Consider the following 20796-nt stretch of genomic DNA (forward strand, 5'->3'; position numbering starts at 1 on the left):
TTTGGTATCACTTAAACTGTGTTCTGGGCAGGATGGGAGACCGATGACATATTCTCCCCCTGACTCCCCACATAAAGTTTTTGTGCTGCGTTCTCCATGTGTGAAATGCTCTGGGGGGACACTCTGGGGGTAGCACTGCTTTGCCCAGCCTGCTGAATCCCACGGGTCCCAGCAACAACTGGGGGGGAGCGGGAGAGCAGCCCTGCCAGCAAAATGCCATTACTGGTTGGGTTTTCCCCCCAAAGGGCTGGTGCAGAGGCCCTGGGAGGAGCAGGCTGTTCCCCCCCCTCCAGCTGCTCCCCAGGCAGGACCGGTGCTATTGGCTGGATTAATTTTTTTTTGCAACGCGCCTCCCTGCTATAAGTGTCTAAGCAGCGGCTGTCCGGCCAGGGGCTGGAGGCACAGCCCTGGCCAGAGGCGCTCCCACGTCGCTCCCAGCTGTGCCGGGTGTGCTCCATCCCTTCCTGCTCCTGCTCCGGGCAGCAGCCACCTCGCAGCAGCTCCCAGGCTCTCCGGCAGCCAGTAAGCACATGCCTCCCTCTCTCCCTTCTCGAGCATCATCTTGCCGAGCAGCGCAGGGAGGCTTTCAGCATCCCGCACTTTGCGGGGCTTCGGGATTTCAGGGCTCCTGCCGGGCGTCCTCTGCCTTGGGGCTGCTCGGCTTGGGGAATCGGCTGGGGAAGGGTTTGTGAGAGCAGGGCTGGGGGAAACGGGAAGTCTGTGAGTCTGTAATGTACTTCTGGAACACTCTTAGCAAACGATTTTTTCATGGATTACCAAGTTAACCTCAGAGACTGCCTCTGTTTTAGGGGGAGTTTTGGGTGTGGGATTTATCTGAAGTCTTGCTTCTGATTTCTCTCGCATCCTTTTTCTGATGCATGCATTCCCTCCTGGAAGGTGATGGCTTTGAAAGTACAGGCGGCCACCGGGGTATAAATATAGCTTTTTCTCTTTGCTTCCTAGCCGAGTGGGCGTTTCGGGAGTGTTTGCAGTGGTACAGAGCCGTGTGTGAGCTGTCAGCAGCCTGTTTTCTTAGGCGGGGGATCAGATGTGCCCGTTGGAAGTTTTTAATGACAGCTGAGGAGGAAATAACTGAACTAGTGGCTGTTTTGTCAGCTCCTCAGGTGATGTGATGTTCTTGGAAAGCAGGGAACGATACCCACTGAACTGTGGGAGCATGCTGGCTGTAACAGAATTGGGGAAGGTGGAAATGCAAGCTTTCAGCTAATAATTATCGCATCTTCAGCTTTCTGTATTATGGAGTATTGGACAGTTGTGATTTTCTAACAAGCCATGCTTGCAGCTGTCCCCATGTGAATGCAAACACCTTTAACTTTACGCAAATACTGCGCCTTGTATCTACCTGTATTTGTGGAGTTACTTATATGAGTGAAACTATTCACCTATGTATTTGCAAGATGGGTGTTTCTGTCACTAATCCTTATCAACTGTTCAAAAGATAAGTTAATGTGTATGACTGGTTCAGTTCACCTTGTATAAACAGGAGCTAGTCTGTGGTCTAGAAATGGATGTAGCTGCTTTTTAAATCACTGTGCTCTAGCACATGAATGGGAAAAATGATTAAAACAATCTATCTACCAATTAGTTTCTTACCTTGTTTTGAGAGGAAAAGTGTTTTATGTTGTTGTTTTTTTTTTTTTAAACTTTCAAAAAGGAAACTCATTAAATTCTTAAGCTATGATGTACAAAGTAAATAGCTGATCAAGCAACCAAATATGGCTTTAAAATTTAAACTTTCTTTTTAAATTATAAAAGCACCCACATACTTCATTTCCATGACAACGCCCTCTTTCTTTTATATATTATTCCCCCCTTAGTACAGCATTCTTGAATACAAACTAGTTCCTAATTTCTTGGTAAAGAATGCAGTATATAAAAATTCATTTTTGACTAATACCTGGTAGAAAAACGGGGGTGTTTCAGAGCTAGCACCACAAGAGCTCAGCACAACAGAAATTTAACTGTTCTGATTTTGTACTGGAGCTCTAAGGAACCAGTTCAGGACTGGGGTTTATAGCTGCTTTCTGAGTTGCACTGCTCTTGGGGAATTTTGGCCAGGAGAGGTCTGTAGGATTGGTCTCTTGAAGTGTTTCTAACAGGAGAAGTTATTCCCTGCTATGAATGATGGCTTGCCTCCACGTATGCTGGTATAATTCTCTGCCTGGATGTAAATAAAGGCAGCTGTTCAAAAGGAGGCATCGTTTATGGTACTCAAACACTTGAATATAAACACTCTTCAACCCATCTTGGCTGGCCTTTATTTCGGAAACAGCCTCTCCATCGGACTGCACCATGAATGGAAAATCTAGACGTATGGCACGAAGCAGCTCCTGGGAGTTCTGTCAGGTCCCTGCTCTCGAATGAGGGAATGATGCTGTAGGACACATTTTATTTCTGATCTAGGCCCATATCCCCTAACTATGACTTGCAGTCCATGTCTGTTTTACTAGGATATAACACAAGCTTTACATAACTGCCTTCCTTATCCCCGGGAAACAATTCTTTTTGTGTAATACCTATGTGAAAATAGGGTTGTTCAGTGTTGCAGGATATCCCACTGTTCCTGAGCACCACACCTGTGTGATTGCCTTCCCTATTCCATTTTGGAAACGTACTTGCTGCTAGTGCTATGAACCCACAACTCCTAGCATGGGGGAGCTGGGAAATGTGCTTCAGTGGGGATAATATTGATGTGAGTCAGGAATAATATTGCCCGATCAGTGGTAGCCTACGTGAATGATGCCCTTTTGAGCTTACCCCCCTTCTGGGGGGCATGCTGGGGAATTTAGGTAGCAAAGCTGAGGTTTCAGATGCAGTTCTGTAACTTTGGTTAGGCAGAATAACTTTTGCTTGAAAAGGTAATGCAAATAATGTGTGTATAAGGAACCTTCCCGTACCTGACCTGTGATTTTTGTTATGAAAAACACATTGTCAGCTTTAGTCAATGTGCTTCAGCTTGATTCACTGTGGTTTCTTTCTTTCCTTTTTTTTTTTTTCTTTTTTCCTTCCATTTCTTTATTATGGAAGATTCAGGGATAATAACAAAACAAAACTGTCTGAGATCAGTCATTTTATGTCTGATTTTGGCAGAGCATGTGTGGGAGGAAGAAAGAGACCTCATGTTTCATTTAGATATCCTGATTTGGAGAGGAATTTTAACCAGATGGCTCTTGAGACACTAGAACTGTAAAGGATTAAATGCTATTTAGATAAATGCCTGTTTCCACTTCTGCAACGTAGTTTTAGAAGGACTGTGCTATATATTCTGTCTTGTAATCCCTGTGCTCCGGCAAAACCCTGTCTGCAGCACTTGGCAGCGTGTACGAGCCAAGGCACTGGGGTTTCCCTTGGATTCAGACACAGGGTGCAGCCCGGTGCGTTTCAGCTCCCCGACGTGCTGTGACTGGGACCCTTGTAGATGGGCAGCTCTGGGACATCACCCCAGTGTGTGTGGTGGCAAGAGTGCTGCCAGAGCAAATTCCTGCTGTTGGAGCAAGACAGAGCAGTGTTGTCTGGGGGACCGATGATGGGTGGATGCTCTTGTGCTTCTCCCTCTCAGGAACCAGCTTGTCCCTTGTGGAAATAGGGCTCACATCTGATGGGAGAAGAGGGTTAAAATGACATTTAGGACTTAGCTAAACATCAAAAAAAAATCCTTGCCCTGTTCAAAATCAGGGCAAGTACTGTACTATAGCCATGCTGGAGTGGGATAAAAAGGGTCCTATAGAAGTAATCTTGGAAAAAAAAAAAAAAAAGTCAAATTAAAGAGTGTCCTGGAAAAGGCTGGACAGTCATGACAGGGTTCCCGACAGCAAGGGAACTGCAGCCCAGGGTGGAAGTGGTGGTATTTTGCTGTGCGCCTGACTGGAAACTTTAAGACAAAGTTACAATTTTGGTTTGGATGGTATTACAGAGCTGCATTATTTCTGCAAATAGGAAATTCAAACCCTCTTGACCTCAGATTGCTTGGAGAGAGTGGTGTTTTCAGAAGATCCACTCATTCCATGGATGTGCCTGGTCTTTTTTGTTTCTTGAGCAGAGCCTAGAGACTGATGTAATTTGGGATCTCTCTCTCCTGTGTAGTGGAAAAGAACTGGAAATGGAAACCTCCACTTTCACCTGCCCAGCAGAGCTGGCTGCTTGATGCATGAGTAGGCAGTGAATAGCCAGTACCTGCGAGGGATTAAAAGTGGTGGGGCATGACTACGTTTGTGATCTGCTGGGATCAAGTGCAGAGCACAAATTGTCACCCTGACCTCAAAGGAAGAACAGGAAAAAGCTCTTCCTGCTGGGAATAAGCAGTGCAGGGTGGCTCTTTGCCTTCCTGGTTTTTGGTGCTTTTCTCCTCCTGGAAAGGGGACACCAGACTGGAGTGGAAAAGAATAAAATCTGCCTGACAGGTGTATCTTGAGGTGTAATAACTTGGAATAAAATACTCCAGAGTCCATTTACTTCTTATTTTACTGTAGCTCAACAGTTCAAGTTCTGACATTTTTACACCTGTGATGTAGATGAGAGGAAGAACAAGATAAATAGCTGAAAAATGCTTTTCCTTCAGGAAAATTGTCCCACTTGTCTTCAAGGCATCAGAGATCCTAATGCTTTGAGACGGGAGCTTCATCAAATGATGGCTAGTTCCAGTGGTGTCCATGTCCTGACATGAAGGGTTTAAGGGACCACTGTTAACAAGCACTTACATGTGCTAGAAGTGCCAAGGGACTCTTTTTGGAGGCACACTTGGCACAGGGATGAGTGATCCACTTATTTTTGCTTTTGACTCTTGCAAGCTACTTTTAGTGACAAAGTGGCTGCACCAGTATGTGAATGTTCCTGTATCACAGCAGTGTCTAAGCAGAAGAGGATTTCAGAGCTTCTGGCAGAGCAAGAATTGGTCTCCATTGTTTTGTTTGGCCGAAGACAGCAAAGGAAAAACAACACCAGCACTCAATTCTCCAGAATGTTGTGTTATGGACCAGTATGCTGGATGTGCCTTTATTCCCTTGCTAAGAAAAATAAGTGGTCAGTACTAAACCCACAGTTGGTCTGGCCCACAGTGGCTGCTAGTTGGCTTTTGTCCCAGCTATTCCACAGTGCCTTCAGTGGGGAATATTCAGTTTCCGTGTGATTCCAGTGGTACCTGGCTGAGTACCCCTTAGAGTAACTATGAAACCACCCAAAATATAGCTTCCCTATTGCTAATGCCAAGGTGGGGTGGAAGAAAATAATGTACTTTCTTCTAAAGAAATGCCCCAAGTAATGGGAATCAATCTGAGTTGGCTGGCTACTTGCAAGGCATTTGCAATTTGTTTAGTTTGGGACTGGCTTCCCCTGGCAGTTGTTACCACCAGCTGCCTTTCTTATCTCTTCTTTTCTAAAATAAACATTGGAGCAAAGGCATGGAATTAGTCACTTCTGAGGCACTGCCTGCTTGCCTTTCCAGCTTCTGTCTTCTCTTCTCATTTTTGGACTCCTGAGTCTTTTTCACTCCGTGCTCTGCCCCGTTGCTTTGCCCTTTCTCTTATTGGCATAGCAGAGAGCTTTTTTTAAACATCCCACAGATGTGCCATTCCCAGGACTACCTGCATCCTGAGGGATGGGCTAACCTGGGACAGCTCTGTGCAGTCATGCCGCTGCTGGGCACTACAGGGGTTTTTCTAGCATGATTTACCTGATCCATTGGACCAGTCGTTCAGATTAACAACCTGCTGAGGCAGTGTTAGGATCCTGTTAGCATCCTGTGGGCAAGGCACTGCATCCTTCTCTTCTGTACAGCATTTGCTGCAGGGTTGTTGGTGGTTTGAGGGAACGCAAATGCAGATGGCACCTCCAGAAGCAGCGGGCTGTGTGGTCCTAATTTAGTCCTGATGCAGAAATATAAGTAATTCCTACTGATTTGTTTCCTCTTTAAAATTCCCTGGTGATCTCTAAGCATTGTCTTGACCTGGTCTTGCTTCTGACAGTACCATAGGAGAGCCAGTAGTGAGCAGTCGAGGGTGCAAGAATCCCTCTCTCTCTCTGGTCTCATCTAACTTTAAAAATACACAGAGCTATATATTTCACTCAGCACATGCAAATACTGTTTCCTGTCTACCCCTGTTCTGCTGACTGAAAGCCAGTCACGCTTCCACCCTGGAACAGCCTGCCAGGTAAATGCCACTTGATGTGTAACGTATTTCGGAGCTGCCTCTGGAGATGGCACGGCTGGCAGTATCAGAGCAGGACCAGAAGGCAGCCCACGCTCACCCTGTGGAGGCACAGAGGTGCTCGGCAGGGGCTGAAGTCTCTTTTATTTTATCCTGATTTTCTTCGTTTAATGCATGAGTGTGCCATCTGCTGACATCTTCCCTTTTATACCGTTTTCAATTAAAAGTGGAAGCTTTGGACCTGCCTGTGTGGCAGGACGGGCTGATTGCAGCAGGTCTCCTGCAGGAAGGGGACACAACCTGCCTGCTTCTGTCGGGGAAGGCAGGGCTGGGGCCCTAGCCACCGGTTATGTGTCTGCAGGACTTCTGAACATTTTGGATTGCCGGATTGAGATCATCAGGATAGAGTTTTTCTTTCTTGCAAAAACACATTCAGCAAAAAACAACAAAAGCCTAAACCCTCTGTTAAATGTACATGGCAATTTGGGCAACTTCTGAGCTGTATCTTGGCTCAGGTCTAGGTGTGACAGAAAAATGGGAACTGCTGATTTCCTTTCAAGCACTCTGTGGGCAAATACAGTGGAGTTATTCCTGCTTCCCTGGCTTCTCTGTGCCCTTTGTGCTGGTGCCTGTGATGATGAATGGGGGAAAATTCCTGTCCAAGAGCATAAACAGGCAGTGAGTCCTATAACTGGCTCGTGTCCTCATGGTTCTGACTTGTGAAATGAAGCTGATGATAGCTGGTGTTAGTGGATATACTAGTGTCAGATACCTGTTTTGGGAAGGATTATTTGATTTCTGGGTGAGGAGGATCGTGAGCAGCCTCTCCTTGGCTGCTTTGCTGTGCTGGAGGCAGCCAACACCTGCCTGGTGTCTGGGGTGGCAGGAGGCTGGCGTGCAGCAACATCTGTGCTATGTGTGAGCTCAGGCCGTGCCACACACCTGCTTTTTACAGTTCCACGTCTCTGGGATCAGCCCACGGTTACCTTTCCCTTTGACCTCCAGTGCTAGCACAGCCCATCTCCATGGCAGTGGCTGTAAATACCGTCCTACGCGCTCTCGGACACCAGGCTACATCGCTGCTGTAGTGTGGTGAAACTGTGCACTTCACTAGACACTGAAACAAACAACCAATAAATCTACTATAAACCAATGAGTAATTTGTTTTGGTTACCAGGGAGATGGCCAAGTGCAAATTCAACCTGAAATAGCGATGAGCTCATCCTCTGAGCAATGCTGGTGCCTGAGCTGGAGCAGCCGGATGGAAAGGGAGCCAGCGCCAGGAACGCTGTCTGCTCTGCCGACATTTGGACACTGCGAGCTGCTTTGCCAGAAAGCTTTTGCCTTGCAAATGAGCTCGTGCGGGGGACAGTGCGTGGGGCTGTTGCTGAGCCCAGGCCCTCACAATTCCTGGAAATGCAGCAGTGACGTTCCTGGGGGGACCATGGGTCAGAGAGCCCCAGGGGGTTAGTGACTGCTTCCTCTGCTCTCTCCCCTATCTTGGAAACCGCTCCCTGTGCAAGGACTGTGGGGTAAACTGCGATGCCTGGCTTGTAGGTAAAGGCTGCTTTTAAGCATCTGAGGTTACATGGGTGAATCTGACAAGTGGAGCCTCTCCCCTGTTGCTGCTCCAGGCTCTGGAACAAGTACTAAGAAAAACCTGACTCACCTTCTGCAATGTACCCCATTAGGACCTCAAAAATTTGGCCCTTATTGCACCCACTGCTTTACATAACCAGAACAGTATTAAGACCAGGACTTGCTTGCTGTTTGAGGGGCTGATGTTGGTGATGGCACCTGGCACCTGTCTGTGTTTGCCCATCCCTGCAGTGCTCCCCAAGCACCCACTCTCCCCCTTCCTTCCCAGCGGCACCTACAGAGCTGCACTGCAGCACCCCATGCTCCTGCTCGTGCTTGCCTCTTGCCTTTGGGGGTGAGCCACAAAAGGGGAGTAGGGCTAGGGGTCAGGGGTGGAGGTCTCGATGGAACAGCACATAAGCCTGAGGCCCGTTGATGGAGTTCACCAAATCCTCTAAGACATAGTGATTGAAAGCAGATACCAATTATCAACAGTACAATTGCAGACAAAAGTTGAGCCCCTGAAACATAATCCACAAACATATTCACATGATACAAAAACTCAATCTTTTTTTGGATTAAACACGTGGCTTATCCAAATGTATTCTAGAGCAAGGGACAAAGGTTGTGTCTATAAACAGCACATTGGTTTCAGCAGAGGTATTTTTATGTTCTGGAAGTCTTTTATTATAATTTTATAAGCACTGACTGGCAGGTCTCTGTGTTCTTGCAAATCCCTTCCAGGCCTGTGGGTGGATTTCTTCTAGCTGCTCTCTGGGGCCATGTGGAAAATGCTTTGGTGACACAACCAAGTCCCTCAGCATCATGGGCAGCTCTGTATCACAGCTGCCAGTATGTTCAGTGATCAGCTCTAGGGAAGAGAACCTAACAGTTGGGTAGGGTGGCATTTGAAAAAGGTGATTTTTAATGTGAAGAGTTACAACCGAGTGAGATTTGGGTGAAAGAAGCATGAGTTCACCTGCACGCATCTGTCTTTTATAACTGGGAGCACTCTCAGAGGAGCACCTGTGCCACCTAAGCAGCTGGTTTTGAGCCTGTGTTACTCTGCTGGTGGCTGAGCCCTGTGACCTGGCTGCTACATCCCCTGTGCTGCCCATAACCGAGCTGGTAGGCAGCTAATGGGCTGCTCCACGGCATTTTGTCTTTTGCTTTCAGTAGCCCTTTCAGTAGCCCTTTGGAGATGAGGCACTGCTTGTGTAGCGTTCATGTGAGTTATTCGATGTAGGGTTTGACATTCTCTGTCTTCTCTCTTCTGTGGCATAGAGCAGTAGGTGTTGGGTTTTGGGGGTGGGACAGGCATCCCTGCAGGTCTGCGATGTCTCTCCTGGCTGTGTCTTCCTCCATCAGCCTGTCCTTACCCCGCTGTTTCACCTACTGGTACAAAAGCATATTTGCTTTTTTGGCTGTCTCTGCACAGCTAAAATCACTGCCATACTTTTCAGATCCTGGGCTTGGCCAGGACCGAGTCTAACATGGCTCAACACTGGTATAAAGCAGGCAAGACTTGCTACTGGGCTGGCTCTAGCACAGCTGAGAAGAGAATTTGGCCTAATAGATGTAATTTAGCAAGGTGACAGTAGAGTCCCACACTCAGAGTCCCTCATAATTGCTGGAGAAGTTGCTGAGGATTTGAAAACCTCTCCCTTTCCCCATGGCTCTGCCCTGTTCCCAGGGGAATGCAGGCGCTTGTGGGCTCTCATGTAATGCAGCTGCACAAGCTCATTTTAAGAGAAAGCAAGCCACTGCTTCACATCTGCTTTAGCTTTTTGACAGTTTTCTCTGGCACTTGTGTGCAATTAACACTGCTTTTTTGTCTTATGAAGCCGATCCTGTGGTAGTTTGATTTGGACAGTAGTCTGACAGCCAGCAGCAATTGTACTGAGAAGGGTTGTTTCCCTTTGCAGACTGTGTTACTCGTTGTCCCTCAATTTATTGTCTCACTGCTACTTGAAAAAGAAAACAAAATCATTTTTTGGGCCTGGATCCAGCCACAGAGCAGAGGATGGCTTAATGAAACACATAAGTGGTTGTACCAACTCCAGTTGGTTTATTTCTGTGTATAAATTTAAGCACACTTCTAAGTATCTTATTTTTCTTATTCCAGGGTTTCTGTGTGATAAATGTAACAGCCTGTAGGCTTTGCCCGTCGCTCCAAGAGTGAGCACTGATAGTAACGCTGTAGCGTGCTTTGCTGCTGTGAGACCTGCAGTGGGAATGTGGGAGAGGAGTCTCGGTCCCTGGACTGTCCCCGTGGAGGTGAGGGATGAAAGCATTTGCTGCTTCAGCAAATGTGGAGCAAATTCAGTTTAGCAGCATAAATAACCTTACCTCCCCATGCTGCTTTGAGCTGGTCTGTCTCTGCTAGGTCTTGTCAAGTATTAGTTTACTGATCTTAACATTCCCGAAGACACCAAAGCGACTGCGGTTTTGCTAGGTTCCCTGAGAACTGGAGCAAGAGGATGCCAGGAGGAGGCAAATTGCTCGCTCCCTGCCAACACCCAAACAGCTCCCATCAAGGCACTCAGCTGCAATGCTGCGAACCAGGCCTGGGCTCCGGCCTGGGCTGAGGGTTAGGCTGGGTCCCCCTGGTTTTGGCAGAAACTGAATCCTAACCCTGATGAAAACTTTAGGTATTTGTTCCTCTTTTTTTTTTTTTTTTATTTATTATTATTATTATTTTTTAATTTGAGTGAGTATTTTCCAACCCACCCCATGGAGAATGCTCTTTGGTGTAGTCCTTGCCCAGCTCTGATCTGACATGATTTCCAGGGAGAGCTGGGATCCTGATAGCTTTATGAAAAATGAGAATTATGTTCGTGTAGCACACAGGCACTTTGAAAAAATTATTCCTGACTCCAGAGAAATGGCTCATACATTTTAATGCCGCTATTAGAAATTGAATTGACAACACTTATTCTCAGTGGAAATTGCTGTGCAGCTTAGGGGAAAAATATGCAGAAAGCACTGGTGGAGACTTCAGAGAGCTCTTGTCACCCTGAGATGTGTGTGCTTTTGGAGCAGTGTTTCTGCTGAACAAAAAGAACAAGGTTTGATGTTTGTATGCCACAGAAAGGGAAAGCAGAAATGCGTGGGCCAGCAGCACAGGGGTGGCAGCAGCAAGGGTTAAAGCATTCAAACAGCTTTGAGACTGAAGAGCAATGTGTGCTCAGATCTCACACAGTGATGGGGAAACAATGGGCTGCTCTGGGCTTGCGTGTCCCTGAGTGTTGTGGCAATATTGCACACAGAGGCTTTGTTGCCTTAATAAGTAAGTATAAAGAAACAGCCGGGTGAGTGCTGCCTTAAACTGGTGTGAGAGTGAAGGGCTTTTGAGGTGCTGAGGAGATTGGTGAAAGGTGCTCCTCCTGGGGAGATGGCCTCTGAGGAGGACTTTGTGTCTGGCTGCTGTGCATTGAGGCTCTGCAGCTGCTGAGCGAGGAGAACCTCACTCCTGAGTCTGGAGGAGGAAGAGGGATACAGCTGGCAAACTACTCATGTATTTATTTAAGCTTCAGGCTCTTCTTGAAGTCTGGATGATTTCTCTGATTTTGCTGAGTCTTTGTATTTGGGAGTCAGTTGGGGAAGGAGCATCCAAGGCAAGTTCAGTAGAAGCAGAGCGAGTGGTCTAGTCCAGCAAGGTCTCAGACTTCCCTGAAAGAGGAGATGGGCAAAGAGCCTGGCTGAGCAGGGTGGTGCGCAGCTGTTAGATGAACAGGGCTTTCATGAGAGACTTGAAGTGCTGATTCGCAGAGTATTAGCATGAACTGGCTTAAAGGAATTCTGGCCGCAAACTATGCCTGGGAAAAGGAGAAAGTTAAATGACATTTGTCTCAGCAGAGGAAATGGGTGACAATGCAGGACCAGAGCAAGGCGTCTCAGGAGGTTGCACCATATCTCCATCTTACAAGTGTGTGGGTGCTTGTGGGCCTCCTCATGCTCCTCAAATGAGTGTCCTTTCCTTGGCTTGTCCTGGAGCACATCTCCAGGCTGTCCTGGAGCACGTCCCTTGGCAGTTCGAGTGAATGCCGATGTAGTGTGATGCAAAAAAAGCAGTTGTGAGTTTGGAGTCACTCCAAGGTGAAGGGTTTTCACTTCTGTCCTTGCTGGTGGTGCAACATGGCTCAGCCTTTTTTATTGGTGTCAAGCTGCAAGGAAGCAGACCCCTTCCTCCATTTTAAAACACTCTTTTCAGGAGTTGGAAATGTAATCAAACCCTCCCAAAGCAGAGAATTACTGAGAATAACTTCTGTGGCTAATCCAACCCCATAGGCCTCACTGGAGGGGACTTTGCAGCTTTGTTTTTCCTTGTAAAGAATGCACAGCATATGTCCTGACAATTAGTCAGAGTGCCCAAAAATACCCCGTCAGCCCTGCAAGCTGATCTCTTTTGGCTCTTGGATCTGAGACGGACACAGGGTTATGCACTGTGGGGCTTTGGGAAATGTTATTTTTAAAAATGACCATGTAACAAGGGTGATTTGGTCCTTTCAGCCACCAGCGCCGTCTAACAACAGAAAGCGTAGATAGCCAAACGCTAATCTTGCTGGAGGCGACTGTCCCGTGCCTGAGGTAATGGGCTGGTTGTTCTACTAAACCCATATGCCAGGGCTGGCTCCCACCAGCTCTAAATCAGCGCTCAAGACATGGCCTTGGTGCTCGTGCCAAGTTCGGGCGGTGCTTTGATGGTGTGCTGGATGCCAGGGAGTCTTCCCAGCTGGCATGCCAATGCCTGGAAGGGCACGTCCTTCTCATCGAAGTGGTGGCCTACCTTCACCCATAGCCAGGCAGCGTGCTTCTGCCTAGCCCTGTTCTGAGAATCATCTGCTTTACCCATCTCTGACCACCCCAGCTGAAGCTTTGTGTCCTCAGTGTCTCCCACGTGCTAAATCCCTGGAAGGTCTTTTGCCAGGATCATGGTCCACCCACAAAGAGCTCCTTCTTCTTCTCTCCTGAAAATAAAATAGTAGAAGTGGGGCTTGGGCTCAGCATGCTGTGTGTTCCCTGCCTTTGGAAGAAGAGCACAGGCGTAGCCTACGGTGCTCACCTCGTCCTTCTGGCTGCCAGGTCCCGTTGAATGGACGCAGCAGGGTGGCAGGGCTGCTGGAGGCCCATATGGTGGATGCCGGAGAGCTGCTGGCTGGGTAGCTGCTAATTTCTGATCTGTAATGGGTGTGAATCCAGTGAGGGTGAATGACCCAGCTTTCAGGCAGTGATGCACATAGTTGAACTTCCTTCTGTGCTCTCCACAGTGAGCTGTTTAACTTCACGGGGGGACAGCACCACTCAGCCAGCTGCTGTGCCTATGAGAAGTAACTGAAAGCAATTAGCAGTGCAGACAGCATAATGGAGGTTGTGAAATACCATTTCAGTGAAGGCTCGCTAACTACTCGGTGAAGCCCCAACACGAGCACTTATTGCATGGGTATGGTAAGGTTATATTGCTGTGAGTGCTCATCAGACTTCGTCTCTCCTAGACAAGACTGCCATGCTGCCTGGCCGGCATCAGCACGGTGTTTATTTGACAGGGACTTCAGTTATGCTTTCAGCTGTGAAGCCAGCACTAAGCCATAGGGGAAGGCTATGACTTGCAAACCTCTGCCATGTCTTTGACTCCACTGGTCATTCCTCCTGCATGTGACTGCATCGAAACTTGAACAAAGATGTCTGCAGTCAACCAGGACTGCCCTAACAGAGCTCTGCTGTCCTAAGCACGAAGCTTTGAAGTAATTGCTGGGGAAATGGAGGTTGTGGTACAGATCACTTGGCCTCGGGGAGGGTTTCCCCAGAGATCATGTGGAATCCATCTGGTGGGAGTGCTGGAGGTAACTGAGAGGCATCACACCCGGCACTGTTGAAGCAGCAGCACTGCTTAGCTGGAGGTTTGGAGCCAAAGCTCTGGGCACTGCGGTGAGCAGAAGCCCCAGAGCTCTTCATGGAGTTTTGAATGAAGGGGCCTGGCTGGTGTGAGTGAGAGTGTGGCTTTGAGATGCTAATCTGGGGACTTCTTCCACTGATACAAGACAGGAGGACAGGAGCTGAACAAAACCTTGCGCCTACAAAGCAGCTCTTGATTTATACACATGCTCTCCTCAAGCCTTGGTGTCACTTGGCTTTCAGCAGCCACCAGAGGTCTGCCATGTCAGCAACAGCTGACAGGAACAAGTGCCAGTCGGGAGCGTGTGTGGAGGGGAGCTGCAGAGCAGATGGCAGCAGGGAAATAAATTTGGAGCTGCCATGGGAATAGTCCTGGAAACGGTCCAGACTGTGGATGGAGGCAGATGGGAAAAACCCAGTTTGTGTCTTCCCAATTTTGCTATTTTTCAGATCCCTTTATTTCCAGCTCCATTATTTCTGGGCCATTCTTTTCTGTCTGTTACTGTACCCTCATCCTTATTTTTCTTTTCTCTTTTCTTCTCCATCTGTCTTTTCTCTCTCCTTTTTTTCTTTTCTTTTTTTTTGTACTTACATTATATCTTAGTTTGTGGAGGGCTACCCAGCCTGTATCTACCTTCTTATAAATTTATTCCCAATTCCTTTGCCCCACATGTCCATAGCTGATCCTAAAAGCGTCCCTTGGCACTGACAAGCTCAGCACATGGATCTGACCATTCAGCATGGAAGGAAGGGAAACACCTGCGGTGCCTTTGCTGTGTGCTGCCTGTTTCCCTTTCCACCTTCCCTGTGGGAAGTGGGATCCCATGGAGGATGGGCTGAGCTGGCTCCCTGAGAGCATGAGTCTTGCGTGATGGCTGGTATGTCTGTCCCCTGACACTGCAGTGATGTCTTTGCTGTCAATGTGGCTGCCTCCCTTGTGAACCAGCCCGTCTTGTGTTCATGTGAGTTCACCTGCAAGATGCATCAGGGGTGTACTGAGGGCTTGGAGAGCTGGATCAGCCCTCGGTGTCAGTCCTGGACCCTAATGCTGCTGGTGTTTCTGTGTCATTAGAGGGGAATAAAAAAAAAAAAAGTGTGGTGTGGAGAGCTGTTAGTGGAGCTGTTCATAAAATTTGTTTAGTCTCTGCCTCAGCAGAGCCAAGGGAAATTTCAGGTCTGCAGTAGGCTGGGCAGAAGGAGTGCTCCCTGCTGTGGGAGAATGCACACTGCATGCAAGCTACGAGTGGATTTGAAGAAAAAACAAAACCAAAAAAAAAAACACCACCTGAATCTGCAGTTACTTGAAACAAAGGAAATGTTTGTGCAAAAGGTGGGAGCAAGCCTGGATGTGGGGTGCTAAGCCCTGTGCTGCCTGACAGGGCCACGCAGATACTGTGCTATCACAGCAGCCCCAACAGCCTGCAGGATGGAAAGGCTGGGGAGTGTCCTGCAGCCCCAGCTTTTGTGGGGAGCCCACTGAACCGTGGCTGTGCTTTTCTGTGCATGTTTGCTGTTCATCGCTAAGCAGAAAGTAAAGTGTTAATCCTAAGGTGGACAGGTGCCCCCCTCCTGCTCGTATTTACTGCTGCCTGCTTCTTTCTTTGATGATGGTGACTAATAGTTCATCAATGCCTGGGTTATACTGTCTCTATTTAGGACTTGCAGCCTGTTGAGTGACAGTAGGATGTGTGGGCAAGCTGAGACGCCCAGACCTTTTCTGGCAGGATTGTTAGGGCAAGAAAATACTCTGGAAACCACGATGTGAATCATTTGTCTATCCGAGCGGATGACACTATGCACCAGCCATGCTGCTCTGCAGTCAGACCTGCATGGTGGAGTGACTGTGTCCAGACCAGCTCCCTGTGGGGCTGAAAACCTCCAGGACAGATGAGGTTTCATGATAAAGACCTGAAAACCTAAGCCTGTGTGTCCTGCTGTGCACTTGCTGATGTGTTTGCAGTATGCTTCCCTCTCTGCCCAGCTCTGGCAGAGCATGGTGGCACGGAGGAGGTGGGAGCAGAGACTTCATGGTGACACTGCACGAGGCCATGCGATGTGCCCATGAGTGGCACACACTGTCTGCAGGCACTGGCAGGTGCTCAGGCAGGGCTGGCTTGCTGCCTTTCTGGGGCAGGCTTTCCTGCTTGGTGGCTTCTGCTTCATGCCATGTTTCACAGGGCAACAATGACCCTCCTTGTTGCTTGTGCTGTACCTTGCATCACCAGTGCGTTTAATCCTCTTCAGAGGGAGCTGGACTTGCAGGGAAGAAGGAGGTTTATAGGGGGATATGGGAATTGCTCAGGGTCATGTGGCTAAAACAAGCCAAAACAACAAGAGCAGCTCTGTCTTCTCAGCAAGTGTCGTTCCCATCCACCTCCTGCTGTGCTGGCCCAGGAGGCCACAAATTCAAGCAAAAAATGGCCTTGTTAGTACAGATGGCTCTGGGGGATTGCCAGGGCCCCTGAGCTGTGCAATGAGATGCAGCTCCAGGGAGGCTCACGCTGAAGCTTCGCTGGCATCAGCAGGGCTGGGTCCTGCTCCTCTTGCTGGGTCAAGCTTCCTCCCTGCCACCTCCTCCAGCTCGTGCCTGTTGTCATGCTGCAAACACCCGTGCATTTGTGCATGAGAAGCACTTTGATGGCCAAGTGTCCATCCCTACTTTCCGTACACCTCTGAGATGCTGCCACACTGCAGCTGGACTGCAGCCACCTCTGGGTGGGACGTGGCAGCTGCTGGCGGTGCACGGCAATGCTGTGCTGCTTTTCAGGGTGGGGAGAAAAGGTTACTGTTTGTGATTGGGAGCAGAGGGTATCCTGGGGAAGCAGGAAATGACGGCCAGGTGGGAGCATGCCAGCGCTTTGTGTAGGGAACTAGAAAGGAATGAGAATGGTTAATGGTGCAAACTCGACATGCATTGCCAAAAATGAACTCATGTCTGTAAATATTACACTGCACTCAGCAAGATTAGCACAGGAAAATACCAGTTGTTAGGGTTCCTGTTACCATCTGAATTATGCAAACAATTTGCTTGAGTTTATAGATGAGCTGGGGCAGAGTAACGTAGGGTTTTTTTCTAGCCAAAGTATTTTGGTGCGCTAGTATGTTAGCACATTTCCCAGCCTCATAGTGCTACACAAGTGGATCCGTGCCATGCTGTTTTGAGACAGCACACTGTCAAGTGTGGCCTTTCCCAGGCAATGCTGAAAATTTGGGAATGTCGGAATGATGCCGACCTTTCATGATGCTGTAGAGGCCCAGGGCGGTCACCAAGCCTGGTGCTGGGGTGAAGGCTCTGTACTCCCCGCCCCACAAACGCAGTTCAGGAGTTCCTTGGCACCTCTGTGGTGGGCAGCAGTGACGTGCCCAGTGCCAGGCTGTTCGGAGGCCAGACACCACTGTGATGGGCTGCGACTGGAATGATAAACACTGGCTGTCAGGGAGGCTAACTGCCTTTCCCACGGCCATGCCGTGAGTCAGTGTCAAGGCAGGATTAGCAGCTGGGCGTCCCTGGCCACAGCCCCGACCACACGTGCTGCTGCTGACTGCATGACCCAGCACACGCATGGCCATGGAGCTGCCTCTGCTGCTGCAGCCTGTGTCCGAATGCAGGAGTGAGCCTGGGACCAGAGCTCCCCCTGCTCCCTGCCATAGCTCGAGTAGAAGTAGGTCACCAAAATTCCCATTGTGCTGCAGAGCTTTGGGGACACCTGAGCAGAGAGGGCATAGTTGTGAGCCATTGCTCTCTGTAATCCTATCATGGAACAAGCCCAACCATACGGTTAGATGCTAGAGAAGCCCCATAATCATGAAACCTGGCTTTTAAAGTGCTGCTCTTCAAGGACTTGTTCGCTCTGGATGATTAATGCCTTGAGGTTCCTTAGGGTAAAAGCTGGAGGCACGGTAGTTTTACTGGCAATAAAACTTCAGCTTCCCTCTCATGCTGAATACAAGTCCAACTCCCAGGAATGTAGCTCCTGGTGCTTCTCCATAATCTCTGCTGGGTCCCCCGGTGAGCAACCCTTGACTTTTCTGGGCCCTACAGCCAGGAGACAGCCCCTCATGTATGGTCCAGAGCTAGTTCCTTAGCACCTTTGGCCCTGGGGACCATGATTCTCCTCTTCCCTTCGGCAGCGGCGGTGCAGAATTGACACTGGGTCTGTAATTTAGCTCAGGACTGTTATGAGACACAATCTAGCTCTAAAGCCAAGGCCAAATAGTACTAGCATGGGGTCAAGTTCCTAAGGCACTCTCTGCCTTTGGGACTAATTTGGGTGCTGAGTAGCTGGGCAGGTATTTGAATGTTGCCTACAGAGGTCTCTGGATCCTATTCTTCTCTCTCGGATCACCTAAAATGGTAAGAATTTTCAAGGGGGATTAAGGTTGTGATCTCTGGGGAGGGGAGTGGACATCTGGTAGGAGTCCCGTCTGTATTAATAGCCTCCGTTTAAATGTATGTTATCAAAAGAGGCAGCTTCTAATCAGCCAAGAGACTGCACCCTGTTGCCTCAGGGGCTGCCTGTGACTTTGGGCTGTTAATCATGGCTTTCCACAGGCACACAGGTAAAGTGGACATGCTGCGGTCTGCGTTGTGGGAGAAGTCCTGTGTGTGAAATTACTGCTGAACAGGGAGGAAGGTTTTGCTAACAGAGAAATAACTCTTTTAAATGTGGTCTTAAGTCTCTGCAGTCTGCAGCTGTAACTAATGATGGCAAACAGGCTTGTAACCAGTGTGTGGGACTGGTGCTGGGAAGAGCATGGTGGCATGGGCTGTATGCCTTGTAAATGTTGTAAATGTTTACTCATTTGTAAAATGCACGGGGTGTATGCTTTGTATCTGCTGCAGTGAGAGGGCTGGGGCTCAGCTGTTACTGGGGGAAGACTGGGTGAAGGTGGGGGATGGCGCCTCTCCCCACAGCCAGTTTGTTGTGGCATTACTGCCTGGGGCAGGGGAAACCTGCAGCAGAAGCCCAGTGGGTAAACCCAGATGGTTTGCTCTGCTCTAGTGGGCGGTGTGTGCTTGCTCCCTCTGCTGTGTTTATCTTGTAGATCAAAGAGGTCGACTCTCTCTCCGGTAGTAATAATATAAAAACCTAATTTTTCCTTCTCATTAACACTGACAGTGCATGTCAGCTCTGCATGAAAAACTTGACTGATTCTTAAAAACTGATTTTGTGTGTGCCCAGAACGTATTTACAGCCCTAGGTGACAACATCCAATTGCAGTGCTATTGCATCTCTTAATGGGACGTAGCCCAAGGGGTGGACATGCCCTGGAGTGCAGGGCTGAAGCTCCTGTGGGCATCAGACCAAGCTGCTGCACACTCAGAGCTAGGGGGCTGTGGTGCTCCACACCTGGCCGGGGGCACAGAGCTTCTTAAAAATTAGGGAGGGAACTCAGCTTCATGCTAAGCCACCTGGGACAAGGCATGAGCATGAGGCTTCTTGCATGGCATGTAACTCGCTTAGGATTTGCTTGTGTGAGGCAGATACACATCACGCAATATCTCTCTCCAACTGATATTTGACTTCCACGGTATCATTTTTTTAAACATCTCAAAGGTGTTTAAAAAGAGCAATTCATTCAATTCAGAAGTAAGATTACATTTATTTGCTCGCTTCAGCCCACCAGACTGACTGATACTGTAGCATCACTTCATTCTACTTCTAGCTCTTTCTTTCTTTTCTTCCTCATGTTCCTGTGGGGAGATGTTCTCCGGGGCAAGGACTGGGCTTTTCTTGGCATTTCGGGCACTGCACTGAGATTATGGGAGAGCCGAGTCAGAATTCCTGCATTACCAAACTCCCTGGACAAGTGACTGGGGCTGGTCACAAAATCTCTGGCTCCTCGGCAATGAACACAAGCCTGAGTAGCCAGTTTTAAACCGAAGCAATGACAGCAGTGATAACCTGACATCCTGTGCACTTTTCAGGCGGTGCAGAAATGCACCAGCCTTCAGGTCTGTGTGAGGGCCTTTGTCCAGCCCGGCTGCTGGTCCTGCCACCTGAACCGAGGGCAGGGTCTGCCCTGCCAGCATTCATTGTTGTGCTTGATATAAAATACTGAAGTGTCTGCTGAGCAGATGCTGCAGCTGGAGTGCTGCCACCACCAAGTTTTAGCTCCATGTCCAATCTTAGAGCAGCAGGGAGCCCCTTTCCCTGGCACATCACCTGGGGGGTGCCACAGCGCTTGCCCCGGGGCAGGAACCCCGCAGCCAGAGAAAGCCTTGTGTCAGGCTCCTGGGGACACCTGGACATGGTAAGGGCACCTAGCTACTGAGATGGTGCAGGTCCGTGCAAAGCTGGAAGTGTAAGAGAGGAGAAGGTAACACGCAGATACTGAACAGAACTTTTTTTGCCTTGACTGATTTAGTTTGTTTGGAAAGGTTTGAGCTTCATTGCTTAAACTCTGCCTCAGTGCTCAGGCCTACTCTAGGCAGTGGTGCTGTGCACTCTGAGAGCTTTGCTAGCCTTAGCTGAGCTCTGTAGTAAGTGTGAAAGTCAGCCCTGGGGGATGTGTTTGCAGGGTGTTTTTAATAGCACGTCCCTGCTCCCTGGGGAACTGTGAAGATTTAATAATGATTGGGATGTGCTCAGACATGGTGGCAATAGGACCATAGGGAATGATTTTGGCAACTGCCTGAGGAACTTGGAACCATTCTTGTTCTAAATAAAGAAGATTCTATTTTATCATCAGACTAATTTTTGAATTATAGAGTATGAGACTTGCACGTGCCTCAGCCTGGCAATGGGAGAACATAGCTCTCCACTCTTTACTGCCAGCCCTCCCAGCGAAAATGACCTGCAAGTGATTTGCAAAGCCAAAGGAAAGAGAGCAATGTTTGTTGTCCAGGGCAGTGTGCCTGTGACCTTGAGGTGCAGTTCTCAGCATTGCTTCTCCTTTCTGATTAACAGGACGCTTCTTTTAAGGGTATTCCCTGGTATTTATAGCAAACCACAAAACATATAGAAGAATGCTGAGAGTAGCAACTCAGGTGACGCAGCAGCAGATACCAGGTCCTGAGCTGAAACAGGCAGGTGCTGTCACTGCTTGGTGGCATGGGGGCTGTGTACTCTGTCTGCTCAGAACAACAAAGCTGACAGCCAAAAAGCAGTTGCTCTTTCCCTGTGTGCCCAGTATCCCAGCAGAGGGTTAACAGCTT

General features: G+C 48.7%; 1 protein-coding gene across 4 annotated transcripts in view; it reads left to right on the forward strand.

Annotated features, from left to right (window-relative positions):
* Positions 1 to 363: 363 nt before the first annotated feature.
* Positions 364 to 20796, forward strand: part of FHL1 (four and a half LIM domains 1) — a 28722-nt gene continuing 8289 nt past the window's right edge. For 2 of the 4 annotated variants that reach the window (XM_005023786.6, XM_072043030.1), the window contains exon 1: positions 364 to 522. Coding sequence is in view for 2 of the 4 variants with exons in the window: in XM_005023784.6 (XP_005023841.1) it covers positions 18176 to 18197 (22 nt within the window). In the remaining 2 variants the exon portion in view is untranslated. Of the gene's footprint in view, positions 523 to 18038; positions 18198 to 20796 lie in introns of those variants that run through there. The other 2 variants (XM_005023784.6, XM_005023785.6) reach the window with 2 other exon arrangements.

This window comes from Anas platyrhynchos, chromosome 10 (genome assembly GCF_047663525.1).
Source record: "Anas platyrhynchos isolate ZD024472 breed Pekin duck chromosome 10, IASCAAS_PekinDuck_T2T, whole genome shotgun sequence".
NCBI classification, from domain to species: Eukaryota; Metazoa; Chordata; class Aves; order Anseriformes; family Anatidae; genus Anas; species Anas platyrhynchos.